Genomic DNA, 23,638 nt, shown 5'->3' on the forward strand with positions numbered 1-23,638 from the left:
GCGCCAGACAATATATCGCACGAAATAAAAAAAACTTATAGAGCTGCGCTCAAATTTCGCCATAGGGAGTGTTGTAATCGTCGGTGATTTTTTCCCCCCAAGTTTGACGAGGTGCGTTCCTTACATGCGAACATGTTGGTCAAAAGGGTGCCGTTATCGCCTTGACTTGTGCGCAAACCAGATCCCCGGATGTACCATTGCATCAGATGTCAACGGTCAGCTCTCGCCATCCAGTAGCGCCACGCGGAAGTACGAAGCGCGCGAAAATTCGCCGATTTGCGCACGGCGTCGGGGCACAAACACAATTGCTTCTGCATCGGAAAAATTTTTTACTCAAATTTTGGGCTGCCAAGTTCGGGGTGCGGCTCTTACACGGGTCTATATGGTATGTATGTATGTATGTATGTATGTATGTATGTATGTATGTATGTATGTATGTATGTACGTATGTATGTATGTATGTATGTATGTATGTATGTATGTATGTATGTATGTATGTATGTATGTATGTATGTATGTATGTATGTATGTATGTATGTATGTATGTATGTATGTGTGTGTGTGTGTATGTGTGTATGTGTGTGTGTGTGTGTGTGTGTGTGTGTGTGTGTGTATGTATGTATGTATGTATGTATGTATGTATGTATGTATGTATGTATGTATGTATGTATGTATGTATGTATGTATGTATGTATGTATGTATGTATGTATGTATGTATGTATGTATGTATGTATGTATGTATGTATGTATGTAGTGCGACATTGCGAATAGGTTAATCGGAAGCGGTGATAGCAAGCAGTGATTTAATAAGCTATCTATCTTCAGTAACGTTCGAAATGAGTTTTCGCCGTTCAGTTCTGACTTTATACATTAGGAACTATCATTTGCATTCCGTACTTTGAAGGCTCGTTTTTCTCACTCCGAACTAGTTTCCGTGGCCTGAACAAAAAGAAAAGGCAGTGGGAGGATTAAATTCGAGAAAACACGGTAATGAGCTGGACGCGGAATGACGCAGCCACACTTGCATATGTGCCGCGTCAGCCGCGGCCTTTGTAAATTGCGACGATTTCTGAGTAACCCGTTCGTTTCCACTTCTTTCTCTTTGTTCGAATATAAGAAACGACCCACGCAGCTGCAACTGCTTGGCGTGACAACATAAAAAGGAAAATTCTCGCAGAAGGGAAGGGATGTTTTCCTGTATACGGTGGCAAACCTGCCAGTCCCACACACGTGAAAGAGATGTCGCCCGGTTTGTGGGCCTGTGCTGCCTTACATGACAGGCATGAGACATTTTCTGCGTGAGCAAAAAAAAAAAATAATAATAGAAGGAAGTGTGTCCTTCTGTCTGGCCGTGTTAGATATCATTGACTTCGCAGGTACGCATGCTTGCCAACTGATCTGCAGGACTTGAGTTATTTTGGTGTTTTGTGTGTGCTGTGGTTTCGATAGATTTCATTACGTTTACGTTCAGTTACGTTCATCGCTGATGACACAAACTATTTTTGTGTTTATTTTCGTTATGTGCTTACGCTATTCGCTCGCGGAACTAAATGATGGGCGTCTTTCTGCGATAGGTGGATTGAAATTTACCACTATACATGGCTTCGCGTGGTTAACTTCATTGTTGAACTCTTCATTGCTTTATAGCTAAAAGATAAGCTCAAGCTTGTACACCAGCTGTGTGGATAGTTGAATCCGAATGTTGGTTGGTTCTGTACAAGCTTCTAACATACGTAAACACATTTTATGACCTGGGATGGGCAATCGTTCTTGACATAGAATATACTGGAGACACGCCATCGGAACTTTTGTTCTATCGTAGCTCTGAACATTAAGAAATAAGGGCGTACAGCTCCAAGTATACGCTATGAAACCAAACGTCCACGCAACGCTACAACGCTGCTGGAAATCGGGACGGTCGCATTCGGGGACTTGAACGGAGCGGGACTCCAACCCGAAACCTCGTGTCCAACCCCCACTGAGGTCACTCCAGCTGGTTTAGAGGGAAACTGACTGCTCTTTCTTGACTACAATGAGGTATTAGAAGGACCGAGGCTGACATCTCTGCCTCTCCTGTGCAATAAGTTCTTCTTGTGACGCAGCAAGTGGATCGCCCCTGGCTAGTGCAGCAAGACAATGAATGCGCAGGTGGCCGAAGACGGATACGTTTCGCATGCGCAAACCGAGACCTCAGAGTAACCCCTTCGAAGCAGCTGCCCTGCGTTGACAACCGCTCGGCCTACGCTGTAGGCCCAAGACTCTTCAAGCGGTCGGCAGCCTCTCCCCAGTTGCCTCGCTTCGCAGACCGTCTCTATACAAGCGCCGACGATCTGACAAGCGCGGCGCGTGCGCCATCTTTTTTTTTTTCTCACCGCCTGGCGAGCTCGTCGAGTCGCTCGAGATTCCGGCTCGCATCGCGAGCCACTTGCGCCATAACTCGTGCGGCGGCGGTGGGGCTCGTGTGTGTCTCGGTTGTTTCCGAGGGTGTTTGTTGGTGTTGTGCAGCAGACGACATGCAGACGATTCGAGCGTCTTCAAGTTGCAGACGACGGCCTCACAGACATCGGTGACGACGGCGGGGTTAAGCCCAGGGGCGGGAGGCGTTCATTACCCACAGAACCATGTTTCCGGCGGCGCCGCCGGGCTCTCGTTTCGTGTTTTGTCTGATCACCGCGTTGGTCCTGCTGCAGCAACAGCCGGAAGTGGTGTGCGGGGGGGAAGACAGTTTGTCGCGCGACGTGGTTGTGGTGACGACCGGAACGCTGACGGAGGAGGAGCGAGAGCCGGGCTTTTGGGCGTCGTTCAGGACTTACGTGCTCGGCGAGCGCGACGTGAATAAGCGTAAGTACGAAACCCCGATATCGGTTTTGTTCGATTGAACTTTAATACGTTTTTTTCATTTCACGCAGAACAAAGAAAAGATTGTACGATTTAAATTCATGTTAGCGGCTGGACGAAGTTTCTACACCTCATTTGTCTGAAACAGAAAATACGAGCTCACATATACATTTACGTAACGTAACAATGGTACACACATGACGTATACATAACGAACATGGCTGTAAATGCTTCTGAAAATTTGTGAATGCTTAAAGCGTGACGTAATAAAAGAACACAACGTAACGAAGGCACAGGCTCGCGCAAGCATGGCGTACTTGCATGCTAACAATGAGAATAAGTTTGTAAATTCACGTTTTTTTTTATTCTGCTTAGCAAGTCCAGACAAATGGGAAGATTAGCTGCATTTGCGTCGCATGTACCGAGGCATAATCAAGAAATCACCACCACTCATTTTGCATATAACATACACACACAAGCAAGTTAAGACCAAATGCAAAAAATGATATAAAGGGACAAATCAAGCGAACTAGAAAAGCGTCCCTCAAGAACACATATTAAGTAACAGAATTACACAGTGCATTAACAACGCCAGCGCACGCACGCACGCACTCATCTTCCTCTGTACTTCTTATTCAAACACCATGGTTGATAATGAAAGTTGAATGTTTGATTCTACAATACAATACACTACAGGACAGAGAAGAATACATCTTGAAAATGCATAGAATATAAAGGGAACAGGGAGTGAATGACTTCGAGAGTTTGAGATATCTTCCTTTAGACACATTTTGAAGGAGCTGGGCTAGAAGTTATGAAGCATCAATTAATTCAGCTTTGGTCCTTAGCGCTACAATAAGGGAGTACTGACGCATATTTTTGGTGTTCTGCAACCTCTACACATGGTTCTCGCAGGTAATAAGGCCCCACATTTAGCAAGTATAAGGGCTGCCTCGCAATGCCATGCACCGGGATGGCGTCGCTCACATTATCGTGAACGTCATGACATGAAGAAAGATGTGAGTGACGTCGCGCAACAATAAGGTTAAGTATGGTGGTGTTGCTCGTAAAAAAAACTTGGAAGACACTTAAGGTTCGCCTCTAAGAGTAGAACGCGATAGCACTAAAGGGTCCCTGACTGCTTCTGACACTTCCCGGTAACAGCTTATACAACCGTAGTCTCTACCGGGAAACCCTTGCGGCGTACGCTATGCACAAAGGCGGGCTTTCTGGTTCTTTTTTTTTCTGCCGCGGATGCGCGGAGGCGAGCGCCATCTGGTGGTGCTGCAAGGACCAGAGCGGCGCACGTGGCGTGCGCCGCGCTCTGTGATTGGTGGAACCGCGCCGCACGCCGCACTGCGATTGCTAGCCAATTTTCGCTCCCGGTCAACGCCGGTGACGCCGTGCTGTATGCGTAACGGGGCCCTTGAAGCGATCGATTTAAAATCCAACGCGAGTGCTGCGCACGCATCTTCATGCAGCGCTCGCGCGTAGCCACTGCAGCATTCGCGACAGGAACGGAACAAGACAGTGTGTCATGACGTCGTGAGGAATCCGCGTCCTTGATACTGCGTGTGACCGAAACTGGTTCCTACTTCACGTTGGTGAGTTCACGTACCACGTTACACTTGAAAGAATGCACCACATCCCTCAGCCGTGGTCGTGAATGGCGTGGGCTAATATTCCCAGGACCTATAATCTCTTAAACATGCCCAAATGCCCAAGGAAGTTTACATTCAAGAATTGACCGCTATACCATAAGCAGTTGGAATCGACTTCCTTGTGAAGTCACCGAAGATGCGTGTAGCGACGAATTTTTCACCGTTGTGCGTTGTCACGTATGAGTTGTAAAACTAAATGCTTTTGGTTCAGTTCATGTGTGGACCTGACTGGCATTTTGTATTTGTCTCTTAACTTTGTGTCATAAGGATTTCTTCATAGCTATAGCTAATGTTATTGTACCTTTTGCTAATATAATATTTTGTACGTTTTGATATTGTGATGTTCTGTCACATGCGAATATTTTTGACCATAAACGCTCAGGAACCCCTGCTGTTATATGCCCACTGGGTCAATGCAGGTATAATAAATAAATAAATAAATAAATAAATAAATAAATAAATAAATAAATAAATAAATAAATAAATAAATAAATAAATAAATAAATAAATAAATAAATAAATAAATAAATAAATAAATAAATAAATAAATAAATAAATAAATAAATAAATAAATAAATAAATAAATAAATAAATGTTGATGGAAGGCTCTGAGCCACCATGGTAGATGTAGCACGTCAAGCGCGGCTCAAGAAATTCGAAATTTTTGGGTTCGGCTTCCAAGTGAGGCAACTTGTATTTGCGACTAGTTTCATTCTCCTTATTGCTGTTGCATTTCAATTAAAAAAACAAGTTAATTTCGCCTATGATATTCCTGAGTTCGTGGTGAAACTATTCACAGCGTGAAATGACAAGAACTACACAGAAAAGAACACCGACGCGCTCTGAGTGATTTTCGTATGAAATACTAACATGCCCAACGTACCATCCTTTTGAAGCATAATACTAGTTCGACTTATTACTAGCTTCTTGGGCTCTTTTCTGTCCCTGACTTGATGGTCTGTTTGCTGCTTGCTTCACATAGTTGTAACTAACAAATAATCAAGTCCTGGTTTGCCTTATTCTGTTCTTTATCTAATTGTTCTTTATCGAGCCCTGGTTTATATTCTGTTGAAATATTATAGTAAATGCTGAGGGCACTTTTTGGAGCTTGTCAGCACTTTTTGTGTTTTTTTGAAGACTTAGAGAGTTGCAACCTTCCCTGAAGGTTAAAACGAAATTAAAATACGATCTGGGCGCTTACGCACCGGAACCACGATCTGATTTGGAGGCGCGCCGTAGTGGGACACTTTGTATTAATTTTTACGCCCCCCCTCCCCCCCCCCTTTTTCCCCTCTGGAAGTTCTTTAGACGCGCGCCTAAGCCGAAGTAAGTAAGTCAGTACTTTACTTACAGTAAGCAATTTACAAAGCTCACTTGCAGGGGCAGGGGCTGGAGCTAAAGGCAATCAAGCTTGACAAAGGTCCCCGTCCCTCCGCAGTTCGTGACAGTTCACACGCTTCGAGTTCAGCACAGTCTAAAAAGGATTGCAGTGCATCAGTCTCAGGAAAATGGACAATTAGCAACTTGGAATAGTGCACATATCGAATCACCTAAACAAGAGAAAAAGTTTACATAACTGCTTTATGTAATCGTACAGAAGAGGCCGCGCGTGGCAAAATACACAGCTACACAAAATAAATTCCAGAAATGGGAAACGATGAATGCACTGAAAATACATTATACATGGAAACACTCAGCTAAAATACTAATTCGTGAATGATTTAAGCATGGATCGAGGCATGAAAATGCACAAGTTAATGCGGATACTGTATACATGTGGTTATTAACAAGTTCCTAGCTTGTTTTTTTAAAGCCGGCACTACTAGCTTTAAAGTTCAATCTATCTGCAAGGATATTCAAAACGTCGATGTGTCTGGCACGCAGCACTTTGTTTTACATAATTCCTCCATAAGACATCCTTGAAAAACCCCAGTAGACATGTCTTATGTCTACATGTCTTATGCAAGTCGTGGTGCCCACTTTCTGCAGACGACTGGCACCGGCGTTTCTTCAACCGGTACGTACCTCTCTTCGGCGTCATCACCCTGTCCCTGGTGGCGATCGCTCTCTGCCTCAGCTACTGGTGAGTTTCTTCTTCTTGTCTGAGAAGCCGTGCCATTTGTGCCAGCTTCCTCGCACGGTGAATTGCGATGGAGGTTATCGGTGCGTGGGCCACGAGCATGAATTGCGAATGGGCTGTGGTACCCGTTGTGCCGAGTCCAGCGTCAGTGATCGGTGACGTGAGTTTCGGCTCTTTCACCGAGCACGTGGGCTCGTGAGTAGAAGCGACCCAAGAGTGCCGAAACGAACTTAGTGCCAAGAAGGCGTTTTTGTTTATATCGTATTTAAAGGGGGGTCGTCACACAATAGGTACGCTGTATATAGTAGCCGCAGTTTCGTCTAAATATCGTTTTTTTTTCTGTTGTATCAATGTGGATCAACTTTTTTAGTATTTTGCCCTCTTTCATCTAAATGGTTGCTCGTTCTCGTGCTTTACATAATAAGGGATATTTGTCCAACGTAACCCACCATTGCGTTATTGGAGGCAAATTTAAAAGGCAATAGGGTAGGAGGGCGTAAAGTGCGGCATTTTAGAGTTCGACGTTTCGCCGAGGCGGGCCCAATATAAGTAGTTGATTGCTCTGCTGAATGGCGAAATAAGCATATCTTCGTCTTCTTTTATTATTATTATTATTATTATTATTATTATTATTATTATTATTATTATTATTATTATTATTATTATTATTATTATTATATATTGTGATCTCAGCAAGGCGTTTGATGCAGTTAGCCATGCACTCACTGCTTCTGATCCAGCTTACGCACTTTGGTGTTGACTGGTAAATTGTAAATCTCATGCGCAGTTACCTTCTTGATAGATCATGCTATGCTAAAGTCAATGGCCAAACGTCTTCTCCTTACATGGCAACTAGCGGCGTCCCTCTAGGATCAGTATTAGAACCACTCCTTTTTAAATTTTTTATTAATGTCGTTCTTTCCGCTATTTGAAATTCTTCATTCCTCCTATGTGCCGATGGCATCAAGATGTTCAGCGACATTGATGCCCTTGATGATTGTCGCATCCTGCACTCTGACCTGTTTTCTTTTTCTAAATGGTACAAATATTATAACCTCGCCCTAAATGCTGCTCAGACCAAAACTTTCCCACGCAAGCATTTCTTCTTATTACTCTGTAGATTCTGTACCATTGTGTAAGGTCTGCGAGCTCAATGATATCGGTGTAGTTTTTGATACAACCTTATACTTTTCTTGTCACACTAAACGCGTGGCAATGTGGCGTTTGCGTTCTCTTGGTTGTGTTTGCAGATTATCAAGATAATTCAATTCCCCTACACCATTCCGCCAAGTTATACACAAAAATCTGTCTTCCTAAACTCGAATACGCGTCGGTTGTCTGGAATGGCATTTCTAGATCCAACAGTGACATTTAGATAGGGCCCAGAAAAAGTTTCTAAGCATATATCATCGCCGCTTTGAATACATGGGACACCGGACCTTGTTCTAGCAGTGTTGGAATATTTTCGTTGCCCTTACTTCGCTGCCGACGTAATCGCGCTGACCTTCTGTTTCTTTTCAAACTCCTTCACGGTGTCCTCATGTGCCCCGAACTCCTCAGTTGTATAATTTTTCGTATTCCGCGCAAGGTCACCAGAGAACATAGACCTTTCCATGTTCCTGCCTGTCATCACCAACACTCAACCGTCCACAGAGTACGATGTCTTTATGACTTTTATTTTCTTGATCTTGATATTTTTCATAACTCGCTGTCATTGTTCTTTTCCGAGCTGTGCGTTGTTTTGTCATTGTTTCACGTATTGTTCAACTGTCCTTCTCATTCGTTTCTTTTGTATTCACCTTGTGCCTTGTATGCATTGCACTCTTCTTCTCAAGATTGTTATTTTAATTCATTGTTTTTTTTTACTTACATTCCCCTGCCGTTTCTTTTCTTTTTCTTCTTGTTTTTTCTAATGTATGCATGCGCCAGCACTTAGACATCATGGTTATTCATGGGCACGGTAAATAAATGATTGACTTAGTGATTGATTATTATCTACATTATTATTAGAAATAGCAGTAGCATGTAGTTATTATTTAATTATGGTATTAACAGTTATTACCATAACTAAATATTAACTACATACAATTTTCACATAGAGGATAGCTGGTGTTCAAAGGGCACCTGCCAGCCTCGGAACAAAGGGAACAGAAAGGCTGAATCTTTTCCCCCTTTTTTTCTTTTTGTTATTGTGTGAGCGAATAAACAGTCAATAAATCACCAGAATGCTAGAGTAGTCACGAACTTTTAGAGATACGAGAAAGGAGAAAGCTAACGTAGCACGGATCCATTACAAGAAACGCATATGTTCCGCGAAGCAGTGTAAGAAAACAATTCAATGTCGATTTAGTGGTAAATGCGTGTTAAATTTGTCAGCATTACGTTAGAGTAAGTCAGACAATTCTTTTGTATCTTGCGTAATCGCATAATTAGGTACTATTAATTAATTAACTTTTCAAATGTTACAATCAGCAAAATTGTCAATCAGAAAATTGTAGGCCATCATAAAAAATTCCTGATACATTTTTCTGTTGCTCAATACAGGCTACATAAATATATGTTTTACATGCGTTAAAGAAGGCCCGCAAAACACTAAAAAGTGCCGCGCGACTATAGTGCGGTTTTTTTTCGGGCTTATAAAAAGTTATTATGTAGCACGTGTTGAGCAACAGAGAGATGTATCGGGAGTTTTTCATGATGGCCTACAATTTTTGATTGACATTCTTGCTCTGACCAAATATCTGATTGGTTAATTAATAATAACTAAGAATGTAATTATCCGAAATACAAAGAAACAGTCTGCCTTGTTCAAAGCGGCGGCAAACAACACTACCTTGGTTCTGTCCAGCTAAGTGGCACTCATATATTTTTAAATTTTGGCACATGTTACGTAGCGCACCCTGTATATGAACGAGGAGCGTTTAATCATATATAGTGAGGGTCTCAAATTTGGCAGTCGGGATGCCATGAGTTAGCATACGAGGTTGTATTAGCCACGTGCCTACTGTCCTAAGTTCACGAGTTACGTGACGCCATTGGGCGCAAAATGTGTGTTTCAGATTTGCCCGCCACGACTCTGAGTGTCTCTGGCTAACAGTCCCAGAGCTGGATCCAGTACTCATAACTACCCAAGTTTGTGGACGGATTGGTGGCTGTCGCTGTAGCACAACTGGTAGTGCATGGCAGGCGTAATGCGAATGTTGTGGGTTCGGTCTCCACCAGCGACAAGCTATCTTTTCATCCACTTTCATTTCCCCTTTTCTTCATTATTTTGCACATTTCAATTTCAACCACAATTAATTACCCCTATGCTTTCCTTGATTTCTTTGCTTGCTGGATTTATATGGTCGTGATTACCAAAAATCTAGCCCTTCTGTTTCCGTTCTCCTGTTTTATATATATATATATATATATATATATATATATATATATATATATATATAGTAACTGGACTTTTCAATGGACCAAGCGTATATATATATATATATATATATATATATATATATTTATATATATATATCAGTGATGCGTATAATCACAGGATCCGGCAGTCAAATAGTTGAACGAATAAAAGCACGCAGGAAAAATTAACTGGATGGACATCTCGTTTTTATCCCCCTACGTGCTTCTATTCCTCAAACTATATATATATATATATATATATATATATATATATATATATATATATATTTTTTTTTCACTTCGACAGTCCTAATGCAACGCATGGAAACAAATGAAAAAAAAAATCAAGGGGAGCGGGTCGGAAGATGGCTGAAGTTGGCTGCTGAAGTTGCGAAACAATTTGAAAAATGAACGTTGAAAATAAAACGAATGCTAAGGCAGCGCGTGCCGTGGCCCCTGTTGGGTTCTTGAAAGAGCACGGTTGACCCATCTCTATATTCCAAGACATCGGCGACAGTTGTGTGCTGTCAGCTGCAGCTGTTGTTCGTGCAATGGCTGATCCCGCCGTCCTCTCGAGCCTTCTTTTTTGTGCACGCAGAACCGCCTTTCTTCTCTTTCGACTAGCTCTCATCCAACCAGTTTTCCGGCAAAATGTGTAACTGGACTTACCTCGTTAAGTTAGTGATGATCTCAGATGTAAATGACCTGACGGGGGGTAAAAGTGCGAACTTGGGCTCGTTAGGTGAGAGAGAGAAGAGAACGCAAGGGAGGTAAACCAGACGAGCGTCCGGTTTGCTACCCTACACTGGGTGTAAAGGCAAGGGGGGATAGAAAGAGGAAAAGAGGAAGAGAGTGAGCACGGAAACATTTCGTGAAAGCGTTAGCAACATGGGACTACTGTTGTTTCGTCTCTCGGTATGGCCCTGTTGCTGCGATGTTTTCTTTTTCCACGAAATGACATAGGATGTATGTCAGCCGTGTACTGATTCGTCAATGCTGTCGCTCTGTAAAACGACTGCTTGTGTTGTTGTGGCCGCTGCAGGTAAACGCAGAAAATGAAATGAAGTTAGGAAAGGAGTACTGGAAGATAAACGAATAATCCGTTTATTGAGTGGTCAGACCAAATACTACTCTATTACAAGTTCACTGAACGACCTTGGTCATAAATGAGAAAGATGGAATTCACGGGGAAAGAACAATAATTACGCAGGTCCCACGCAACGAGGAATTTATTGTTATGCGAAGCATTTGAATACATAATCTGCAGAATTTACGTAGAACGCATCACGATCTGTGTGTGTGAGAGAGAAATCTCTACAGTGAAATACAGATATTTCTGCCTGCATGCGTGTTTTGGCCTTTACAAGCTACTCTGATTGCGGGAGGATATTGAAAGGGTCCTAGGAGAAAGAGGGAGGCGGCGGGAAAGAACAGGCTGTAGAAAGGTATCTTGTTATTTACGTTCAAAGAGGTTCGGTCCCGTTACAAGCAAAATGAAGGCGATGTAAAAATGGGGCTCAGTGATTCTAATCTGTATAAAGCATTACCTAAATTTTGTCAAGCAAGCCAATGCCCAGAAGATACAAGAAATATGACAAGTTTAAAGCCGGACGCTAGAAGGACGTGACATGGCGCCTGACGTGTCTCTCAGCGTCAGCCGTGCCTGACTATAGTTTTGTCCATTTCGCTTTCATTGAAAGCTATTTAGTCTCCAGCGGCCGGGCATTCTAACAGGATGTGCTCTATCGTTCTTGTAGCGACCCGTCTGTCCCAAATTAATAGTGGAGACTGTCCAAGTCGGCATAAATGACCGTTTGTAATAGCGACGCTCATTTGAAGACGGTGGTGCAAGGTTTCTAGCTGCCCTGGAAGTTGGCGCTGTTTGCTTGCACGGTGACACAATGTTCCAACTTTGATTAGACACATGATGACGAACTAATGACGCACATGAAACACAAATAATATGATGTTACAGCTTTGGACATGTTGACTGCTGTGACCATGGTTTTAATTAGGTTATGCAACATTTTGCTTTCAAGATCTAGCTTTCGAAGATGGTTCCGTGCCAACGTCAGCGAGTAGGGGACTGTCTACAAAATTTCAAGTTACGGTTGCCTTGCGCAGCGTGTGGCATCATGATCTTTATCATACTTAAATGGAAATGCTTCTTTTTTTCTGTTGTTTGCGTGTCACTGCAGAAAGAAGAGAGAGAGAGACATTAGAAAGGGAAAGTTAGGGAGATTAACAAGAGGGGAAGATCCGGTTTGCTACCCTACGCTTGGGATAGAGGGGAGGGGAGGTAAAGTGACAGACGGAAAGAAAAATGAAGCGCAGCAATATATTGTCGGTGTAATTTTTTTTAGTTTAAGTGATGTCGTTGTACTTATCCAAACTGGGAGCGGCCAGTAGCGAATATCTTTCATTTCCTTAAAAAGTTTGTTTGCTAAATCACTGATCTCGAATACAACGGTTCTCACACGGCGTTTAGCACACAAAGAGTGCAGGCATTCCTCTCAAATCAGCTTCGAAATTTATTTAGTCATAGTTGCTAACAAAGTGGACAAAAAGAAGGAAAACAAAAATAGTAGCGGACATGGACGGCACCGTAATACAAGAAAAGAAAGAAAAAGTGGCGATGAAAAATAAACACTCCATTTTAACTCCTTTATTACACTCCTTTTCAATTAAATCCAGAATGCAAGCGCAGGCAGTATGAGTACAGATTCGTTACCTCAGATTTCATGAGAGCAATGTCAAAAACGCTGATTGGTCCGCGAAACTGAAGGGCTTAGCGCCACTCGTTAGGTATAGGTTGGTGCAATAAAGACTGAGACTGATACTCTGAAATCGTTAGTTCTGCAAAGTATTTATCGACACTTTTATCTCTTTTTATACAGTCCACAGTAAGCGAAAGGCACGCGTCTCATCGTTTACAACAAGCCTTGATAGATAACACGAGTGAAGCCGTTTTTGTCTACCTACTTAAAGATCCCCTCCCGTGTCTTAACTACGCCTTTTTTCATGCAAAAGCAATGCCCATTCTTACGGTGAGGCACATAAAATAAAAATAAGCACAGCTTGCACTGGAGGCGCAATGCTAAAGAGACAGCGGAGCTGATGGGCACCTAGCTAGTCCTGGCTTTTGGGCTAGGCTAAGCACTACCAAGTCATCCCCAGCATTTCCCGGAATTTATTGATTATTGACCGATTGTTGATTAGCTATTGATTGACTATCGATTGGCTATCGATGACTGACTAAGTTTAAGTAGTCCCAATCATTCTTAGCTTGACTTAGCCCGGCTCAGCTTCGCTTGTTCACAAGGGTATGTGCCATTGCGCTTGGACCCTTTCTGCACTACCGTCAAGATCGACCCACATTTTCTGTTTACGCGTCACGGACTTGCAGCCGACTTAAACAGCTCCGCTGTTATAAGTCGGACAGTGCTGCATCTGGACTGTAGGATAGATAAGAGGATCGTTGTGAAGCTTCGGGGAAGGGCAAAAAAAAAAAAAATGTCGCAGTTTTACCCGAAAGGCGAAGCATCAATTGCGATAGCAAATTAGTAGAGAGCTATACGTAGTAAGCATAGTAGTTTTATCTGCTGTATAAACTTGGACATGCAGCAGCACCAGCAACGCGCAGAACTGTTGTCGACGCATCGGCGTTTTGCCCGCGTTCGCACCGAACGCACGCGGCGTTGGTGACTGTTGCCGGTGGTTCTGAGGGCGGCTTGGAGATTTTCGACGAGATCAGACGGGGACACTCGTCGAGCTGGGTCGGAAATCTTACCCACCTTTTCGCCTCGCAACGTTTTTATATAAATACGCATTTGGTGCCGCAGCAAACGTCGCCTCGCCTTCCTCCCTCCCGTCCCCCCACGGCCTTTCGCGCGACGAAAAAAGTCGCGTTTGCTCTATATATGCTGATTGTAAAGGAGGAAAGAGACGCGTAATTCTGCAGCCCTTCAGAGACCACGGCGCAGAACGCGCATTTGCTCTCCGACGTGTGTTCGCTCCCCGTGAAAGCGCGCGTCCCTCGCGCCCTTTCACTCGCACATACAGCGTCCGGAGCCCGGCGACGATTTCGTCGCCGTTGACGTCATACGGAAGCTCACGGCGACGGCGACGACGACGGTGACGATGACGGCGACGGCGACGCCGACGGCAGAAATCCGCTTGGGAGGGTCCATATAATTGCTATCGCAATAAAAATGACATTGCTATAACAAGGAACAAGGCGCGGAACAAGGCGTAGTTAGACCATTGAAGGCGACTTTTAGGAAGGTGGCAAAAGATGGCTACACCCAGTTTACCTAGGCTTGGTATAAACGGTGGGCCGCGCACATTTCAACTTACTGGGGGCCATATAGAAAGGAGTAAAAGTGCCGACAAATAATTTTTCAGAAATAAAGATTGCAGAGCATCGGTCTTTAATTGAAAAACCCTTTACTAATTCCTGTTCACACGGGTGTCTCGTTGAGAACCTGCTGACGTCTACTGTTACACGCTGATTGAAAAACAGAAATAAAGATAAAAAGTAAAGGCACGTGGAACAGTGTACAACAAAGCCTCTCGGGCTAATACGCGTATAAGGGTATAAGAAAGTTCAGAATAGAGAAAAACAGCTGTTTTAAACGGCACTTGACATTTCCACACAAAAATGTGAGACGCAGATGGCAACGGCAGGAGACATGCGGGATAGATAAAGACAAATTAGATTGTGTCGCAATCGAGAACACGTGTCTTTACAAATCTTTTGCTCGGTAGCTTTTAATGCCTGCTGTTCATGACTCATCGTATCTCTCAAGTCTCAAGATGGTGCTTTACGCTTCGCTCTAGAAGTCAGCTCTCGCGAGAGTTAGTGCTCGTTTCGGTGACACCTTGAAGGCCACGAGGTCACAAGGATCCTCAAAAGAGCAGTGGTTAAAGATTTAAATGCACTCCTACTACTAGCTCGCTAGAAAGCGCCATAAAGAACTTTTTGACGACCTTTGAAGGATAGCGCACGTAGCCGTGCAGGTTACAGATGACAATACTTTCAGCAATGCTAATACGATAGCATCTTCTGTTATCATCGTCTTTACCAGTCATCTTTAAGTCTGAAGCACGGCGAAAGCCATTTCCCAAAGCTTATCCTTGCGTAACGAATAAAATAACATTGATAATGCTAATGCGATAGAGAAATAGGACGCTCTCTAATGAATTGTGGAGGCTTTTATTTTTTTGCGCGTCCCTCCTTTTATGTGTGATTTCCTCGACCTCATTACCCCTGCATAGGTTATTCAGCCGGTCTGTGCATTGGCTATGACATCTCTCTCTTTCTCTCTCTGTTTCCCTGTCTTCCTCTCCTCCTCTTCGCGGAGAGTTCTGCCTGGCGGCACGTTCCGTGCGCTGTTCCAGAAGGAATTGATAAGACACGAAATGATACGCGGAGTGCACGTTACGGACACACGACCCATTCCAGACATGCCAGTGTCCCCCAGGAGGGTTAAACGGCATGGTTAAACGTGTCTAAAAGTGTCTAAAAGTTAAACGTGTCTTTAGAAAGTGCGCTGTGCGATTGTCGCACAGCGCACTTTCGATCGCGATTCAGAATTTCCCCGGTCGCTATTGGCTCCCTTGCGCAAGCTGACGGAGGCAGCTAATCACGGTCGATAATTTCGCTCCGGATCAGGCTCAACAGCGATCAAAATCGGCCGTGTGACACCAGTATTAGCCGCGCGCGACGCGCACAGACAGCGCTGCATGCGTCCATGGGCGAAGTGGGTGTCGTAGCTCAAGGCATGGCAGTCCGTGGATTGCATGGCAGTCCGTGGAGCTTCGTATCACGGGGATTAAAACACGTGCTTCGGATCTACGTGATTTATTTTCCTCGGCACCCAATCCAATACGTTATAAGCTCTAGTATATAACACCGGGTCTTGGTCGCAGGTGCCAGGACCGCAACTCTCCCGAGACGGAGTCCTCCAGGGCGCACCTGGAGGAGATGCGGCGAATGCAGTGCGGGGAGAGAGTCGCCATGTACACCATGCCGCCCAGCACCGACACCTACACCCAGCAGGGATGTCCGGGACACGTAAGCCGAGTCACGAATGTATGCGTCGCGCGGACACTACGCGTGTTGTTTGCTTGCTTATTTCGTTAACGTGAAAACATTGTATGACCCATGAAGCGGAAAATCCCGTCCGGCGTTAAAGGAAGCTTTAGCGCGGGCGAAACTCCGATGTTGCCTATTCAAATACATGTAAAATGATGCAGAAATGCTTCTATGAGATAACCACTGGGCCGATTTTACTGAAATATGTCGCACTTAACAGAGAAACGTTCCATTCTAGTGACTGTTGGAAGCGGAATTTCGATTTAGGGACGGCAATTTTTTAAATGAAACTTTCAAGAATTCGTAAGTCTGAAAGAAATAGAAGCACGGAGTTTCCGAATTCGTAACTCTGCACCTAGAACAGATATCTCAGCTTCTGTAAACTGCATCCATTAGAACAACCAAAGCGAACAAATTTGATATGTCGAGTTATACCTTACCTGAATTTTTTGCATTGTTCACAAGGATTTTGCAAAAGTTCTACTCAAAAATTAGTAGTCTATTTGAGAGTCATGTATAATATATCAATGTAATTTTGTCCGCTTTAGATTTACTATTAGGTGCAATTACGGAATTGTGATATCATTTTTGATTGCTGAGTTAGAGTTGTATATTTGATAGTTTCGTTTTATAAAAAATATGCAATTTTTGTCAATTTATATTAAAAATGGAGGACATCAGTGAAAAATTCGCAAGCAACCGTCACTACATTTTAAATTGTGATTTTAAATGCAGTGAACCTCATAAAATTTGGTGCACTGGTTGCTGAGAAAATCGATTTCTCCTTTCACATGTATTTAGATAGGAGCTCCTGAACTAAAGCTTCCTCTTAACATCCGATGGTACCAAAACCCACTTGACCAAGTGATGACGTCACATTTCAATGCCATGTAAAACCGACCTAGCCCACACCCCAAAATTTACTTTGCCCAATTCGAAAATTGTGTTCACCCACGTTCAAAACCGACCTGGCCCACTCCCGAAATTGACTTTGCGCACCCTCAAAATTGACTTTGCCCAATTCGAGCGCATGACGAAGTGATAACGTCATGTGGCAAGGTCACATGACATGGATGTTGAAATAGTATGGACGTCGACACAGTCGACACACCCAGAATGCTTTCGCATTCAATCCACGTAAGTAGACTTTAGTGCCTTTGTAACTTTTTGTACGCACTGCAAATCTCGGTTGGAATTACAGCATAGGTGCATATGTAGAAATGATAAGAGAGACAGTGGATGCAGTTTTAAATATGCAAAAAGAACGGTTATAATTTTCTGAGGCACTGCGCAGGTCAGGACAGTGCGTCAGAATATAAGTCACTGATGAAAATAATAATGCCTAATACGTGTCGCCTACATCTTAAATGAAGGCTCCCCTGGGAGCATTGCAAACATCTCAGATGAGGCGTGCGTACGAACGCGAGGATGACCAGACAATGCTTCAGTTGCAAAGAAACACACAGAGCATCACTATAAATGTTCTGCACATTATAAATCTCCTTCAGGTGCTGCGTGTGCACACATGCGCATGCTAAGGTAGTGCGTCATAGGCAAAAGACACAATTACATCTCAAAACGTATCGCATTATTTTGAAACACTTCGGAGTGGGCGTGCGCTGCGCGTTCGAACAATACGTGTGAAGCGTTTTAGTAGCGCGAGTTGGAAGGCTGCCGGCAGCAGGCGTTTGCTCACGGTTTCAATATGTCGCCAAGTAGCGTTTTCTCTTTATTCATTGTGTTTCGCATTACTTCACATTGGGCATGCTTTCAGATAACTGGATAGGCGCTTTCCAAGTACGCTAGACGTGAAATTGTTTATGTTATCGCATCTGGCGTTCCTGTAGAGAGTTATTTCCCATTCTTCAAGCTTGCCGAAACTCACTGGGAAAAAAAATGAAAATTCTAAATACGTACTGCAGATGCACGCTTCTCCACGGTCGTAATAATGCAAATAATGTGGGGAAACTTAATTTGCAGTGGACAGAATTAATTGGCTTCTGAAGGAGATAACGCCTAGAATACGCAATTAGGCGAAGGAGGAAAAGAAGTAAGGCGGTAAGGTCAACCAGACTCACGTCCGGTTTGCTACCCGATACCGGGGAAGGGGTTTAAAGGGATGAAAATAAAGAAAGGAGAGAGAGGGAAGAAGGTACTCTCAGTATGAACACGTGCGGTTGTTCAACACTTCACAATCGATCACTGACGCCAGTCGATTTCATGAATGGTAGCAATGACCCTGCGGTCTAATCGGTTTAATACACTCCGAAGAACGTCGCGTTCGATGTCATAAAGATTACAAAAACACAACACGTGCTCGATCATGTCATCACAGTTGCACGAGTCACAGATAGGTGCGTCGACATGCCAATAAGGAATGAGCAGGCTTTCGTAAAAGTCACTCCTAACCAGAGGCGGCAAAGTAAAGTTGCATCATGGCGGGAGAAGTTCGACGGAATCTGCAGCTAGAGTGTCAATAAGAACGCCATGCCGACATTTAAATCATGGCGCACTAGACAAAGGACATACCGCTGCACCCTGTGTCTGACTCTATGCCATTCTGTGTCAGCGCTGTGCACGTGTGTTGTGCTTCTGCGGTCGTCCTTCTCTAAGTAACGGGCCCCTCTCCTATCCCCAGTGCTACTTTGTGGCGCTAAACCCCACGACTAAGAACATCCTATGGAACCTGGCCCAAGTTTTCGGACCGTGGCCGCATCCGTCGGTGGCGCAGGAAGCTATTCGTGCGTTATTTCAGTTTTTGAGGAACACCGGCCTCAGTGACCGTTTGTATAGTCCTGCTGTACGTGCTATAAAGCGTGCGGGCAGCGTTCACTCTCTCCCTCTCTTCTTATGTCTACTACCTCTCCTCCTGACCTCCAGTGTAGGGTAGCAAATAGGATGCTTGGCTAGTCGAATTCTCTAAACCCCACGAGTCAATCAATCCGATATAAATAAGCAAACAGACAATCTGATTTGATTACGCCGCAAAATGTTCCACAATTCTTGAGCACGCGCACGCAATGGCGCATACCGAAATGTGGACGTTCTCTTTTTTTTCCCCAGGACTTCTACGGTTACCCGCCGCCGCCACCGCGGTACAACTACGCCACGTTCGATCCCAGGGTTCCACCGACTGGGCCACTGCAGCCCTCCGCACCGCCTGCGTACCACTCGCGATGATCCATGGCTGCTCGGATCACTCGAATCGAGACTTCGGGGTCGCAGCGAAACCTGACGACCCCCATGAATGTGACGCAGCTCCCAGACGTTCCCGAGAACGCTTTGAGCACGTGACCATGTGAGGCGATCACGTGACCACGTACGTGATGCGACCGCGTGAACCCGCGTTGCTACTTTCCCGTCGAAGAAGACATCTCGTATCTGCACGAGCCAGGACGCGCGCCGGAACGGAGTTTGTCCGCGTCAGAGTTTGTGACACATTTTGGACGAGCATCGCCGCCGTGAACGCTCTCGCACATCGAAATCAAAAGCCCGCTAACCCCCTTTCACCCCGTACAACGACAGTCCTCAGGCAGGAGGTGGTGTGCCTCTTCTGAAAAATAAAATACATTTCTGCGCACTTAGGGCCTTTGTCACGGTGAGGTTTCTTTTCATATATACGCATATTTGCATATGTTTGTCTATATTGTTGTTTCAATATTTGTTTATATTTGCAGTTAAAACGTTTTTTTTATAGGCACGAAGAATTTAAGGCTATCAGCCCGTAAACGCGGATTACCTGAAGAGGCGGTCGTTATACTTGCGTCTTAAATTGCAATTTGGCTAGTTAAAAAGGTGAATGAATGAAATTTCTTATTATATAGATCAGGAAACATATCCTAACTGCGAATCGGAAGTCATGTCACCCACGCAGAAATAATAAGACTAGCGGCCCTTCGATATATGCTTCCCCTAAATTTCTTGTTCTTTGTCATCTCGGTGTCTTTTTTTTTTGCGCTTGATAAAGTTTGCACTGGTAAGCGATGAAGTTGATCACGGCCAGTTTGTCCGCAGTGCAGCGTATGGCTTATAGAGGCATTTCGCTTAGGTTTTGAATGCCGCTTATTTACTGCGGTGCTCTAGCTAGGGCGCACGACGGCACCGTGTCGTATGTTAAAGCTGCTTGAGGCTTGCAAGGCCCGATTTTGTAGGTTTTGTGCGGCCTTATAAAACTTTGGTTATGCGGCCCGTTTAGGCGGGGTGGTATGCGGCGCGTCGCAACAGTTATTACGCAGTTCGTGTTTTCGGATCTATTTCATGCACGGCTTCGCTCATGTTCAACGGTTGCTAGTTGCTTCGTGTCGAGCTATTGATTTTTTTTAAGTGCGAAATTTTCACCCCACCTTGTTTGTAACGGGCTTAAATCACGTATTTTATCGGCGTGTCTTCAGCTGTACTCTTTTCGCGCGACGTCATCTTCAATATTTCGGTTTCTTGGGAAAAGTGTTAAGAAAAGAGGTAGCTCAGGCGAGGATTGCTGTTAGCTGCTGCATATGGTATTGGCTGTTCGATTTTCGCGAAAAGTTCACGTCACGTTTGGGAAGTCTTCACGAGTTGATGCTGTCTGAGCAGACTTATACCACGGAGAGTGCTTTGTTTGTTTCACTGCGTAGTCCCTTTTTACGTGCGCATTTTGTACTCAATTGAATTCTTTCGAGTTATATTCTGCGCCGTCGGAGTACAGTGCCCACACCGTAAAGGACTAAACGTGGCCTTGCCTCCAGCGTCCATCTACCTTGGCCGGCGCTGTTCCGTCTTTAAGTATATCTTGTGGCATCTCTCTGCCGTAACATTCGAAAAAATATACTTAAAAAGTGGTAAGACTTTATCTTTGTATATTTACAAGCAGGTCACTACGGGAACTTGAAATTGCGAAAACTGAAGCGTTCGTCGACTTATGCAACGGAATTGCATCAGCCGTACAGCGCTAACTCGCCCTTTTATTCACCCGTGCATTTGATGACTTCGTTAAACAGTGTACATATTTTCATTAACAAATTCGCGATTACTTTTTATGAGACGACTTTGACGGTACGGATTCGACGATGCCACATCTATTCATCGGCATAAAGATCACTGCTATGTGTACAGATATGGTGCCATGCGTGGTTGCTTGAGACATAAGTCTGCACAAGCGACGTGTGCCTATATTATGGAGGTACAGAAACACTTTTACGGCAATAGTATAATTGAAAAAAAAAGAACGCCCGAGACAGTGCATTTGTCGACAAAACCAAGCGGGTACTTAAGGTGAGCTCCGCTTCGTATAACTATGCTTCATTGCGCTTGTCTGCTGGACGCACGTGGCATGTAGGCGAACTAGGTTGTCCCAAAATTCGGTATTATCGTGTACATCTCCGCTCCTATAGAGGCCCGCGCCTTTCATGCAACTGCCACCACGGAAGAAGCAGTCTGCCACCCGAAAAGAGGGGAAATCGCAGTCGCGAACTTCAGCCATCCTTGCTGCAAAGGATTGTCGTCTGCTACTACTCCTAAGCGTACTTTCGAAAGCGCCCGCTAGGTGGCTATCAGTGGCGCCTGTATAGGCGGTGCACTACGCGTTTACGAGGACCGGCCGAACATGCAGCAGATCAAGGCAAATACACTACGCCAATCAGTGATCTGGCTGCCTTTCTCATTGGTACGATGCACAGCTTAGCGGTCCATTCGTGAAGTGGGTCAGCAATTTAAAGGGGGTACAAACCAATTTGTACAAACAAGCTGTTGAGCACGTTCATGCGTTGCTACTACAATGAAAGAACATGAAAAAATAGTAACTTTAATGATGGATGAAATCCACAATCAGTTATACTTTGATTTCAAAGCTGGATCAATAACAGGTGCAGCAGTCAACACTGCAAGCCCGGCAAAAACAGCGTATGTTTTTATGACTCAGAGTATCCTTTCTAACCACAAAGATATTGTGCATATTTTTCCAGTGGCTACAATTGATGCAAAATGCTTGCATGATTTTTTGCGAATGCTAGTTGTCAAGCTTGAGCATACTGGGTTTAAAATGATTGCGGTCATATCTGACAACAATTCCATTTCAAGCCGCCCCCCCCCCCCCCCCCCCGAGACTAAAGATAGTGTATCAACATCCAGCCGACCAACCACGACCTTTGTTTTTTGTCGTGGGCCCTGTTGAAATGTGTCAGAAATAACTGGTTAAACCAGCGCAATGTAGGAAGGTGCATGTATTTCCCAGACCCAAAAAGTACAGACCCCAAACCCAAAATTTTGACAGCATCATTCAGCACTTTATGTGAGCTGCATGAGTTTGAACAAAATGAGCTTTTGAAGATGCTCCGACATTGTCATTGAAGACGTTAAATGCTTCTAACATGTAGAGACAAAATGTAAAGTTGGCATTGAGAATATTCAATTCATAAACTGCGGCAGCACTTCGTAATAGGAACCTTCAGCATGCTAATAGCACGGCTCAGTACATCAACACGCTGCTAACATGGTGGAATATTGTCAACGTTAAGACTCCACGAAAGGGCCATTGGCTTTCAGACGACCTTCAAAAGCCTATAACTTCAACATCTTGACCCCAGTTACAGATAGATATTACGAGAAATGTCCTTATTAGGAGCATGACCAGGGGTGGGCTGAAGTTCCCGCGTGAACTTGGTATAAATGCTGTACTTACCACAGAAATAGTGCTTGACAGGCTTAGCAGTCCACGCTTCGCCACTCGGTTTTTTGCACTTCCTAAGCAGAAAGAAGTATTAGTAGCTCTTGTGTATGGTATCCTGAATGATACTGATGACCTGGATGTTTGTGTTAATGGGCATTCTCCTCAAGAAGTCATGCATTACATTTTGAGTGCAGCAGGAAACACCCTTCTAAACAACTTATGCAAAACACCAAACGACAAGTTTTCTGCCATAGAGGCAAAACGAAAACTTGAATCTGTTAAAAGTTGAGGTGTCTTTTATGCAGTTTTATTTCCACAGTATAGTTTCTATATGAATTGCTTTTTACTCTCATCAATGCAAATTAATATACCCAGCATCCTACCATTCTCCAGAAGGCTTCTAATCTCTATCTTTCTGTTCTGTTTAACGAAAATCATGCACGTCTGTGTCCTACATGCTTGAAGCAAAAATTTGTGCCAAAGCAGTAACTGCATTCATAGAAATGTCATTGTACCAATTTTTTCCCGACACTGAGTTGCATGTGCACCTTTTCTAATGATGTGTTGCTCTACAGAGAACAGACTGTCAAGCTGTATATAATAAACGATCTTATTTTGCTGCTGGCCAGAAATGAGTGTCATTTTATGAGTATTCGTGTTTCTTCCACTTTCAACTGCTGACATCTAATTTAATTACAACAAACCTGTTAGAGCTTTTGAAGCTTTAGAAAAGAACATCTGGAAGTATTAAATATATAGGAATCACGGCAGGGTTGAAAAGTGATTACCTCATACCTACGTGATACGGAGGGGATACCCAACACTGATGATAAAAGTTTAGATCAATTCCTTCCTATCACTTAGAAAACGGTTTCTTACATGTATATGCAAAGCGCCTTCTTAAGACGCGAGGCTA

The 23,638-nt window shown here is 44.0% G+C and overlaps 1 protein-coding gene across 1 annotated transcript; it reads left to right on the forward strand.

The window, feature by feature from the left end:
- Positions 1–2,043: 2,043 nt before the first annotated feature.
- On the forward strand, positions 2,044–23,344 carry LOC119466150 (uncharacterized). Its single transcript, XM_037726647.2, has 4 exons — positions 2,044–2,842; positions 6,490–6,583; positions 15,914–16,058; positions 19,143–23,344. Exons 1-4 carry the CDS (start codon positions 2,623–2,625, stop codon positions 19,257–19,259), a joined length of 576 nt encoding a protein of 191 aa, XP_037582575.1. The 5' UTR covers positions 2,044–2,622; the 3' UTR covers positions 19,260–23,344.
- The last annotated feature ends 294 nt before the right edge of the window (positions 23,345–23,638 follow it).

The sequence above is a fragment of the Dermacentor silvarum genome, chromosome 10, assembly GCF_013339745.2.
Source record: "Dermacentor silvarum isolate Dsil-2018 chromosome 10, BIME_Dsil_1.4, whole genome shotgun sequence".
In the NCBI taxonomy this organism is placed as follows: domain Eukaryota; kingdom Metazoa; phylum Arthropoda; class Arachnida; order Ixodida; family Ixodidae; genus Dermacentor; species Dermacentor silvarum.

Coding starts and splice junctions, on each gene's coding strand:
- LOC119466150 (XM_037726647.2), top strand. CDS start 2,623: ATGTTTCCGGCGGCGCCGCCGGGCTCTCGTTTCGTGTTTTGTCTGATC. Junction 2,843..6,489: donor CGAGCGCGACGTGAATAAGC/GTAAGTACGAAA, acceptor CACTTTCTGCAG/ACGACTGGCACCGGCGTTTC. Junction 16,059..19,142: donor AGCAGGGATGTCCGGGACAC/GTAAGCCGAGTC, acceptor TTTTTTCCCCAG/GACTTCTACGGTTACCCGCC.